Source organism: Nicotiana attenuata, unplaced genomic scaffold, assembly GCF_001879085.1.
Source record: "Nicotiana attenuata strain UT unplaced genomic scaffold, NIATTr2, whole genome shotgun sequence".
In the NCBI taxonomy this organism is placed as follows: Eukaryota; Viridiplantae; Streptophyta; class Magnoliopsida; order Solanales; family Solanaceae; genus Nicotiana; species Nicotiana attenuata.
In genome coordinates this window covers 504,596-515,650 of record NW_017670490.1, presented here as the reverse complement: position 1 = coordinate 515,650, position 11,055 = coordinate 504,596, and the positions used below count along the sequence as shown (strand labels likewise).

The following is an 11,055-nucleotide window of genomic DNA, read 5'->3' as shown; positions in this document are numbered from 1 at the left end:
ATTAGAGGGACCAAAGTACCAAACGCACGAGAATTCCATTGGGCAAACAATCCCACGTGACAAACACGTGAGCAGAACAAGCCTCCACGTGTCAAGCAAATGTACGTTCCTAGATTCTGGTGTTGAACCACAGGAAGGTGACATGGCAGATTTTGTAACATCAATAACTAATGTAACTGAGAAGAAGATTTACTTGAAGGGTAAATATATAATGACAGAAAACAATTAATTTCCCTCCACACATTAACCTTATCTTGAATTGCTCTCATTTGTTGCCACTCTTTCTCCTCTACCATAACCATCACATTCCAAGATTTTCTACAATGCTCACAGTTTTGCTCCTTTTACTCTCTTTTCTTCACATACGCCACCATCATTTTGGCCGTCACAAAATTAAATGGCGACCAAACTTGGGTTCAGTATGACAAGTTCTCGGCTCTTTCATGCCCCTTTTAAAAGACCATTTTTTTCTGCTTCACTACCAACTGCTTCATCTTCTTCTTCGCCGAGGCTGCCATTGATCCCTTTTGGTGCCAGTAGAAAGTTATCTATTCGAAAAAGGTTGTTGATTCTCTCCCCTAAGGCCACTACTGATCAGCCAGGTTAGGCTTTAAGTTTTCATCTTGGATTCTATTTAATAATTATGGTTACTGGATAATCTCCTGGAAACAGCCTCTCTGCCCTCGGGTAGGGGTAAGGTCTGCTTATACATTACCCTTCCCAGACCCCACTAGTGGGACTACACTAGGCGTTGTTGTATTTTAGGGATATTGCCATATTGGCCAAAAATACCATCTTGGCTATACCAAATACCCTAATTCTATCCACCAATATTGAGGGGCGGAGCTAGAAGCTCTGTAGAACACAGTAGGTTTTGTTCAAATAGTGTATTTGTGAAAAAGTTTCATTAAATATATACAAATATAAAATTAGTACCCAGTTATTAGTACTTGAAATCGTCATTCTAAAATCCAGAACCCATAAAGTTAAAATTTTGGCACCGCCTCTATCCACCATCAGGGGCAGAGCTAGAAGCCCGACAATGAATTCGGCACAACCCAGTAGCTTTTGTTCAAATAGTGTATTTGTGTTAAAATTTTCATTAAATATGTACAAATATTAAAAGTAGAAGCCAGTTATTAGCACTTGAAATCATCGTTCTAAAATCCAGAACCCATAAAGTTGAAATTTTGACTCCGCCTCTATCCACCCTTATTGTAAATGTAGACTCTCCTCAAGAATCAGTTCTATTTACTTGCTGTCAGAAAAAGAGCATTTCAATTGACTACTTCTAACAGGTCTTGTGAGAATGAAGAAGTTCAATATTTCTAGCTTGATGCCACGTTTCAATTCAAATTTTGTTTCAGCAAAACGGAGTATTGGTAAATGAGAATATCTGATTTTCATTCATAGAGCGGTAAAGGCTTGTAGATTGTGAAACACTACTTAAGTAACACCAGCCAGGTTAGAAGCGGATGCCTGATCTCCGGTAGCTAGAATAATGAGATAGCTAAGACAGAAATTATATATGCCCGTGTGAGCTTGCTCACATTGCTGGTCCCAAACTTTCCAATTTATGATGAATTCTCATAATACAAAATAGTGAAAAATAGGCTTTACTTCAAATTCTGTTTCAGTATAAATTCTGATGACAGTTTTAAGTGGAGTAACTCTGATCAATCATCCTACAGCCAGGCTTTTTAATAGCAGCCTCATTTGTTTTTTTAAAGATTAAGACGTTTGAATCTGAATACACATTTGAATATCAAGATGTGTATTAAGATTAAGACATCTGAATCTGAATACACATCTGAATATATTAAGATGTGTATTAAGATCCGAATAGAAATAATTAAGACTGTTTGATTTTTAACATCTAAATGTATAAAATTTATCTTTATTTGAAAATTAATAAACATAAAATTCAAATGAAATACTAACTAATCTAATATTCTATCAATATAATATATAGTTTTTAAAATATGATAGTTGTTGGTGGTGATGGCTAACGGGTGAATGCCGGTTAGAGGCAGTGGTTGGTGGTAGTTTTGGTTGATCATGGTGGTTCATGCTAGTAGCTAGTAGTGAATGGTAGCGGTGACAATTATGATTGAGGATGGTGGTGGTGGGTGGTTATAGTTAATAATGGCGGGTGGTGGTAGTAGTTGTGACTGAGGAAGGTGGTGGGTGGGTGGTGGTAGGTTATAATGATGGGCAGTGCTGGCGGTGGTTGTTGATGGTGATGGGGTGGTAAGTTATGGTAGATGAGTGTTAGATTGTGGGTGAGAATGATAGTGGTCAGAGTGGTGGGGATAGTAGGTGGTGATGGTCGATAATTGTGGCGGCTATGATTGAGGATTATGGTGACGTGGTGGTGGTGGAGGTGGTGGTGGTGGCATGGTAGTGGTGGTTGAGTATGGTGGTGGGGGTGGCATGGTGGTAGTTGATAATAGTAGGCGGTGGCGGCAGTTAATAATGAATATGTGATAGCATCTTAATGAAATTAAGTCTATGTTACAGATCTTAATCATACAGAACTATTCAGACCCATTAAGTGGTTGTGAAGTAAAAAAAACAAACACACTTCATGACTAAGATCTGAATAATTAAGATTCAGACTTTAAAAATAAAGGCACTTAATGTCTGAGATCTGGATGATTAAGATTCACACCTCCATTAAGTGCAAACAAATAAGGCCGAGAATAGAAGGGAAGCTTCCAAAAGGAATTACCATCCAGTCTTGCAGTCTACTCAAGTAGATTTCACATTCTTATCTCTGCACCTCAGGAAAATAAACATTTTTCTGTGATCGATTTATAGTGAGGCAAGGTTGCTGCAAAGGAAAGTGTTTCACCGTCAACCTAATTATTTAACGGGAGTAAAAAAAATTGGCAATTGTGCCTAAGCATGTTCAAGAAAGACTTGCTACTTATCCTACACCATAGTATCTTTTCTATATTTATGGCCTTAATAAAATAAAAAACCTCATTGCACCTTCAACTATAGATGCAATGAAGCCTTCAGCCACCTTCAGGTTTACTTGGGTTTAGTATATATATCTCTTTAAATACAAGGAAAATACGAAACAATGCTGAGACAAAGAAAGAGATTTATAGACTTGTCAATCATACAAACTGAAATAATCTTTTGCCGAGGTTTCTGTTTCTTTTTCATTTAACTTTTGGATCTTATCCAATTTATTCATTTTATGGTGGCCAATACCATATTACGTTCATAAAACCTCATTTTTTACTTTCAGGTCAGGTCCAAGAGGATGAGGACAGTAAAATTTTGCAGTATTGTAGCATTGATGGGAAGGGGAAGAAATCTATGGGGGAAATGGAACAAGAGTTTCTTCAAGCGCTACAAGTAATGAAGTCCAGCTTTTCTATTCCATTCCCTTGATATTTTCTCTTTTCTTGAGATTGAGGAGTTCTCACTCCCCCTTCTAACAAAACTGAATGGCTTTGTCTTGGCTGTGTACTACAGTCGTTCTATTATGAAGGAAAGGCCATCATGTCAAATGAGGAATTTGATAACCTCAAGGAAGAATTAATGTGGGAAGGGAGCAGCGTTGTCATGCTAAGTATAGAACAATTTCATTTTAATTGTCAAAATTTTCAAAATATGGTGTTTTTATGTTGGGCCCTTAAGTAGCTTACATGACATCAATTCCTATCAATGTAGGTGCTGATGAACAGAGATTTTTGGAAGCTTCTATGGCTTATGTATCTGGGAATCCGATTATGACCGACCAAGAGTTTGACAAGCTGAAGTTGAAACTTAAGGTGCTTTCCCATTGGTCAATCATATTCTTATATATTAGTGTTTGATATGTAATACAGCAGATGAGTATTAGCTTGGTATTATAAAGTTTCCCTTTACATACAAAAAATACCAGAAGAATAAGAGCAAAGTAATTTTTATTTTGATACTGTTGCTTGTTGGTATAATAAAGTGACTGATTACTTGGTATAAGCTCAGATTCTGTAATATCAACAAATATCTGGTACTTTCTTTTCTTATCGGCTACTTTTAAGTTTGACTGGTAACTAATATGGGGTTATTCGATTATCACAATAAAGGCTGTTCTTCTATTTACTGTCCCTATGAACATGGCCATACTAGAAATACTTTGCTACTTTTTTCTTGTTCTCTTATGGTGTTCTCTAAATTCTCTGTATTTTTATCTCTTAACTTCTAGATGGATGGCAGTGATATTGTGGTTGAGGGTCCACGGTGCAGTCTCCGTAGTAGAAAGGTTTGTCCTTCATTTTTTCCATCTGCACTACGAGGACGTGCTACATTTTTGCCATTATGTATACTCATATTATGCCTTTGATCAAATTTACTGCAGGTTTATAGTGACCTTTATGTGGATTATCTGCGGATGTTCTTGCTAAATGTCCCCGCAGCTGTTGTTGCGCTTGGATTGTGAGTAGCAGTTCTTTCTCTCTCAGTACAACTTCACAATTGCTTCACAAAAAATGTTTACTTTTGAGCTTTTAGGAAGTAAGAAAAGGAGAAAACTTGTATTAGAAAGTGTGAAGGTTGTTCTTTCTCGCATCTGTGTTTATAATGTGACATTTATTCCTTGGGAACGGGACCATTGTTTGAGATAGTAAAAGAAGAAGAAACGCAGACATCCAACTTCAAAAATAAGGATAACTAGCTCTCTTAAAGGGTTTTCTGCCTGACCCTAATGTTTCCATCAATTTTATAAGTTCATTCTTAAACTTTCTTGCTTGTATCTTGATGATCTTCACACTTCGTGTCAAAAAAAAGGGAAGGCAAAAAGATAGCACCATATTTATTTGTGTTCTTAGTTCATAAAGCAACACTCCCAATTTTCTTTAACATAGTTTATTTGGCTGCTGTATTACAGGTTCTTCTTCCTCGACGACATCACTGGATTTGAGATCACCTATCTTTTGGAGGTAAAAGTGATTAAGTGCAGAATATTCTGCATTAGCTTGATCAAAAACTTGTGAATGTTCATTAGCTTTAGCAAAGTGATAGGAAGTTGGAATATCTCAAAGCATGAGACAATACTAACATGGGAGGCGATTCTAGATGGATTTGAAATAGCTTAGCAGAATGTCTCTGAATGTATTAATCGAGGCAATATATGGTAAATTAGGAGTTCAAACTAGTTTCTCAAAAGGAATTGAAGTACCAGTGGTGTTGGTAATTACGCCTAATCTTTGTGAGAGGAGTTAATAATTACTACTACTCTTGTGCAAAGTCTGCATATGTGGTACTATATTTATATTCATGCACATGTTGGAAATAAGAATTCAACTGGTTCCTTGAAAATTAGTTCTAATCTGTCTATGATTGTCTCTGCTTGTCCTAATGATTCCTCGCCATCCCTGGGTAAAACTGACTCTGATCCCTTTTCTTTCTCTCCATCACTAAAAGATACACTGTGGTTCGTATATTTGCAGCTTCCGGAGCCGTTCAGTTTCATATTCACGTGGTTCGCTGCTTTGCCCTTCATATTGTGGCTATCCTTTACAATTACAAACGCTATCATTAAAGATTTTCTGATCTTGAAGGTATAGGTTCATAAGCTTTGTGTATGATGATGTAAAGGTTGTATTTATTTGAAATTAATGCGTGATAAGCTTAAATTTCAGGGCCCCTGTCCGAATTGTGGAACAGAAAACACTTCCTTCTTCGGTACCATATTATCTGTTTCTAGTGGAGGTAACACTAACAAAGTGAAATGCACAAAGTAAGTCCAAAAGTATCTTCTAAGAAACCTTGTCATCATTCTCTACTTTATCTATATCTCCATCGTCTAACCATTGCTATAATTTTCTCAGTTGTGGTACGGATATGGTCTATGATTCTGGCACACGTTTAATCACATTGCCGGAAGGAAGTAGTGCATGAGTTTAGGTACATATACTCTTTTATTGTTACTTGGACGATAACATAAGATGATTATTTTTTAACAAAAAATAAGTTATCATCTATATATGTTCTAGCCATGTATTTATTCAAACCATTTAGCTTATTTGCTTGTCTGCATTGAGAACTTAACAGTTCGAGACAGTATAAGACGCAATGCCAAATCTAAAAAGCATATAGATGTAAAGAAGCTGACCCTTCATTGCTCTATTGTCCTCCGAGAGGACTGTTAATGACCAGTTTGCAAGACGGCCTGCAGGTTGCAGATGAGAGTGGACTTTTGGTTGCGTAGTTCTTTCCTGACATCAGATTTAAGAAACTAAACTATTTACCCTCTGATGATTAAGACTAGGATAAGTTGAGTAGCAGTAGATCGTTCTTTTGTCAACAAAATTGTGATTCCACTGTTCTAACTTTGAAAATAGAATATAAATTAAAGGTTAAGAAGTTGTACTTCCACATAACATGCATACCACTTGAAAAGTTTCACCAATTCTGAACCTTTACTGGCTGTGAAGTACTGAGAGAGATTAATGAATGCGGCATCTTTATGTATAGTTCTTTTCTATACTAAATTCTCAATCTAGAAGATGTTAGTTGAACGGCGCTTGTTCCATAAGACCCAAAAGCTAGCCCATGAGGTGAGTAATATTCAAGACCAAGGAGTCCAAGTTACCCATGTTGAGCCGATGTGGGACTCAACTCTCCCCTGCACGCCCAGGACTAGGACCGGACAATTGGAGCATGGACAACATAAGATGGGGGCCCAACATTGAGTAAATAGTGAGATGGGACTTGCTCTGATACCATGATAAATGGATTGCCTAAGCCATATAAAGAGTACAAGGAATCCATCCATCTCCAATGTGGGATTCCATCACCCCCGTGTGCCAAGACCTGCCAACTGGAGAGTGAACAATCTATCCTAAGGGCTCAACATTGGGGGCCCGACTCTGATATCTTTGATAAATGAATCTTGGCCTAACTCAACCTCAGAAGCTAACTCATGAGAAGAGGATTGTCTAAAAACCATATAAGGAGTCCAAGTTACCCATCTTGAGCCGACCGGGACTCAACACTTACTACTATCTCCTGAAGTTCTAAAACATTCACATTGGATCATGTTTTTTCCTTTGTAGTTTTGGTGGTATAGGATGATGCTAACTGTTAAACCATCCTGGTTACTGAAAAGTTTACTTGTAAACAATGCAGGGCGATTCTACGTTGGTGACATCTGCAAACAGATTGCACTGACACCAATTGCATGGGAGAGAGATCATATCATGGGTATTTTGAGGGCAATTTGTAAAAACAAAAACATTTCCCTATGTTAAATGGTGGATGCTTTGCAACTTGCAGCATGTCAATATGTAGTTAAGTAATGTATATTATGCATGTATATACAACAGGCAAAATTTAACTCAAAAAGCACAGGTGATCATATGAATGTTTTGAATAGAGTTGAATTGTTTTTTTTCAGTCACTGGTGGTGAAGCCAGAAGTTTCCTCAAGGGTGTTCAAACTTGAAAGAAGTGAAAAAAATTCCTCGATAAAGGGTATTTAGTATATGTTATATACCGCAAAAACCTAGTATCACTTTACATATATATCGATGAAGGGTGATAAATTGACCACCCTTTAACAAATGTAGCTTCGCCCCTGTTCTGAGTTTCCCTTCTTTGAATGCCACTAAATAGCCAAAATAATTTGCAGAGTCAGTTTTGGATCCAATCATGAGTGCGCGTATTCAGAAAATTAGAGTCAAACCGTTTATGTCTGCGCACAAAAGCAAGTATAGATTGACTTAGATAAACATTTTACAAGTTACTCTCTCAACTCAGAACTCACAGTTTTTAAATTTTGAATCCGCCATTGACTATAATTAATCATCTTCAAAAAATAAAAATAAAAAGAATAATTCTGCTGCAATGAACGTTGAATTTATTGATTTCCATATTCTACTTGCCACGTATCCATGCATACCAAACTCTCTCTTATTATTTTTAAATTAACTATTTCTTCTAACCTTCAAGATTTCTTGAAATTGTTTGTCGGATGGCCAATGCAACTACTCATTACAAAATTCAGAGTATTTAGATTCAAATTAATTTAAGTTCAATGTTAGCCTACATTCTTAGAACATTTCTATTGTTAAGAAAAAAATGAATCTAACAAAAAGTACGGCTATACACAACAGCATAAAACCTGCTCGCACGTTGCCAAAAGCAAATTAAATGTCAAACCTTGTAGTTTTGTTACGTGGTATAAAGATAAATAAATTCTATTCTATAACAAAAAAGTTGACTTTATAGCCTAACATGTTCGTGGGGGCACGAAGGCTACATTTTCTTGTTCCTTACTTAAACTCAAACTATAAAAGGCCTAAGTTACAAGTCAATTAAGCCATAACAAAATATTCTGAGTGTAACATTAGGAAACAAGCAACAATGGCATCTTTCAACTGCAGATGGAGATTGAGTTTCTTCCTCATTGCGACAATGGCACTTTTTCACCAAGCAATAGCCTCTGGCTACTATACCACCCCTAAGTTTAAAGCCATGCCTTGGAAGCTTGCTTATGCCACGTTCTACGGAGACGAGACTGCTTCTGAGACAATGGGTGCGTTACACTAGTCAATCAATTATCCCTCATTTCCAAACTAAGTCAGACAATTATTGGATTTTAACTTATTGTAACAGGTAACCTACCTTATTTTTCAAGTAACTAATTCGACTAGCTCGTTATTGCAGGTGGAGCTTGTGGATATGGGAATTTGTTCAATTCTGGTTATGGTACAGCAACTGCAGCATTGAGCACAGTGCTATTTAGCAATGGATATTCATGTGGGCAATGCTTCCAAATACAGTGTGTGAAGTCTAAATTTTGCTACAAAGGATTTACCACCGTCACAGCCACAAATCTCTGCCCACCCAATTGGGCCCAAGACTCCAACCATGGTGGCTGGTGCAACCCGCCACGTCAGCACTTTGACATGGCTAAACCTGCTTTCATGAAAATTGCTCAATGGAAAGCTGGCATTGTCCCCGTTATGTATCGCAGGTACGTTTGTTACAACGCGTAAAAATAAAACTTATTTATTCTTTTTCTAAATCAATATTTAAAAATTAATTTTAAGGACGAGCAAGCTTCCTCTAGTAATAGAGTACCTCCATCATCAACCAGTAGGTTGAAAGTTCAGACTAATGTAATTTTTAAGAAATTCTTAAAAATTTGAACTTGTCCCTCTAAAGCTAATCTTGTACTATCATTTTTTGCATCTCTAATACTACTTTTTTGTGATTGCAGGGTACCTTGCATTAAGAAAGGCGGGATTCGGTTCGCTTTCCAAGGAAACGGTTACTGGTTATTGGTATACGTGATGAACGTCGCTGGAGGTGGCGACGTGGCAAGCATGTGGGTAAAGGGAAGCAAAACAGGGTGGATAAGCATGAGTCATAACTGGGGAGCTTCTTACCAGGCATTTGCAACACTTGCAGGACAATTTCTTTCTTTCAAGCTCACTTCCTACACAAATTATGAGACTATTATGGCTTACAATGTTGCACCCTCTAATTGGCATGTAGGCATGACTTACCAAGCCAAAGTCAACTTCCATTAGTCATATAATGAGTAATAAATATTGGCTAATGCATATTACTCGGGTCAGTGAGTTTTAAATACTTTCCTCTAAGCCTCTAGTAATCCTGAGCCTCAATCAAAGGCCGCTTTTCTTGGCTTTTCACTAGTTTTTTCCTTTTTACTATCTAGGCGCCCCGAAGGAGTGGTGCTATAGTTTTTACAGCAGTCTTTTAGTTTTTTTTTTTTTTTAAGATGTTGTACCTAGTCTTTCACAGCTGAAAGGATTGTACATTTCTTGTATATAGTTACTACTATAATTTCTCTTTCGAGTTTTGTAAGATTCCACGCTGTGGCATTTCAATTAGTGAAAATAAAGACACACATTAAAGATTGTCCTCAGGGTTAGAAATAAGGTATTCTCTATACTCTTTTTATCCATTGAAGATAAGTTGCCAGAACGGATTATTATGAAGTATCCACTAATAATGGTACACAAATTCTGATTTTTGGTCTTTCCTTTAACCCTAAGAGTGGGGGGTCTGTCTACTCAAGAAGTCAATGTAAATTTATCAAGAGAAAATTATTAAATAATACTTGAGATGTATGAAAATTGAGAAGCAAAATTATGTACGTAAAATCATACAAAATGAGATAACCATAACGGATGCGTCGGATGGACGTCAAGTGGCTTATATAATCCCGTCGGACCAGAACTGATTGTTTTCAAGGGTGAATCTATCAAATTGATCAACCATTAACGAGTAATTTTAATGTAGGTGCATTTTATTAGGGAAATACAGAAAGTACTTCAACATCCATTATGTGTCCAAGAAGAATAAATAATCATGGAATCAACAAAGCGAAATAAACAAAGTAAGTCCAAAGTGTCTGCTAGGGAATCTTATCATCATTCTCAACTTGATCATTGTTGTTGCTTAAGGAAGAAAGCAAAAAAAATGCCCATGTTTTGTTAGGAAAATGGACCTTGGATCGAACTGGACCTAAGTCCTAACTAAACCCAAAATAAAGAAAAGATTCTTATCTATTTATAGAATGTGAGCAAAAAGAAAGAAGTGAAAAAGACAACATTGTAAGTAAGGCTGTATGGTGGGCCGGGCCCGGGCCTAAATGGGCTAAACGGGCCGGGCTAAACGGGCCTGGGGTTAGCGGTCCTGCGCTCTGGCGGTCCGGGCTTCACGGTCCCGGGCTTCGTGGGCTCAACGGGTGGGACCAGCCCCGTGACGGGCCTAAGCCCATATGGTTCTGGGCTAAATGGGCCGGGCTCGTGGGCTTAGCGGGCCTAACAGGCTTTTTTTTTATTTCCGGGCTTTTTTTTTTTGATTTTTTTTATTTAAGGCAATTTCTTGTAAACCATATATGTATGTATATATATAAATTGCTCTTATGCATGGCTATATAAATATATGTAGTATATATAATATAGAAATCTAATTATTAAAGTGTTTGACTTAAAAGTAAAATAACAAAACAATAGTAAAACTAAATTGGCATGCATAATATATTAATAACAAAGTACAACATGAAGCATAAATATGTCTA

General features: G+C 37.0%; 2 protein-coding genes across 2 annotated transcripts; both read left to right on the top strand.

The window, feature by feature from the left end:
* The first annotated feature begins 296 nt into the window (after window positions 1-296).
* Window positions 297-7,395, top strand: LOC109240164 (PGR5-like protein 1A, chloroplastic). Its single transcript, XM_019406800.1, has 11 exons — window positions 297-602; window positions 3,260-3,369; window positions 3,490-3,586; window positions 3,688-3,788; window positions 4,205-4,261; window positions 4,358-4,434; window positions 4,886-4,937; window positions 5,448-5,558; window positions 5,640-5,737; window positions 5,829-5,904; window positions 7,129-7,395. Exons 1-10 carry the CDS (start codon window positions 398-400, stop codon window positions 5,896-5,898), a joined length of 978 nt encoding a protein of 325 aa, XP_019262345.1. The 5' UTR covers window positions 297-397; the 3' UTR covers window positions 5,899-5,904; window positions 7,129-7,395.
* Window positions 7,396-8,327: 932 nt separating this feature from the next.
* Window positions 8,328-9,886, top strand: LOC109240163 (expansin-A7-like). Its single transcript, XM_019406799.1, has 3 exons — window positions 8,328-8,535; window positions 8,667-8,976; window positions 9,223-9,886. The coding sequence occupies exons 1-3, from the start codon at window positions 8,364-8,366 to the stop codon at window positions 9,533-9,535; spliced, it is 795 nt and encodes a 264-aa protein (XP_019262344.1). The 5' UTR covers window positions 8,328-8,363; the 3' UTR covers window positions 9,536-9,886.
* The last annotated feature ends 1,169 nt before the right edge of the window (window positions 9,887-11,055 follow it).

Excerpts from the sequence above, each read along its gene's own strand:
- LOC109240163 (XM_019406799.1), top strand. The coding sequence starts at position 8,364 with ATGGCATCTTTCAACTGCAGATGGAGATTGAGTTTCTTCCTCATTGCG. Across the intron at positions 8,536-8,666 it reads GACTGCTTCTGAGACAATGG|GTGGAGCTTGTGGATATGGG; the intron begins GTGCGTTACACT and ends TCGTTATTGCAG. Across the intron at positions 8,977-9,222 it reads GTCCCCGTTATGTATCGCAG|GGTACCTTGCATTAAGAAAG; the intron begins GTACGTTTGTTA and ends TTGTGATTGCAG.
- LOC109240164 (XM_019406800.1), top strand. The coding sequence starts at position 398 with ATGGCGACCAAACTTGGGTTCAGTATGACAAGTTCTCGGCTCTTTCAT. Across the intron at positions 603-3,259 it reads GGCCACTACTGATCAGCCAG|GTCAGGTCCAAGAGGATGAG; the intron begins GTTAGGCTTTAA and ends TTTTACTTTCAG. Across the intron at positions 3,789-4,204 it reads AGCTGAAGTTGAAACTTAAG|ATGGATGGCAGTGATATTGT; the intron begins GTGCTTTCCCAT and ends CTTAACTTCTAG.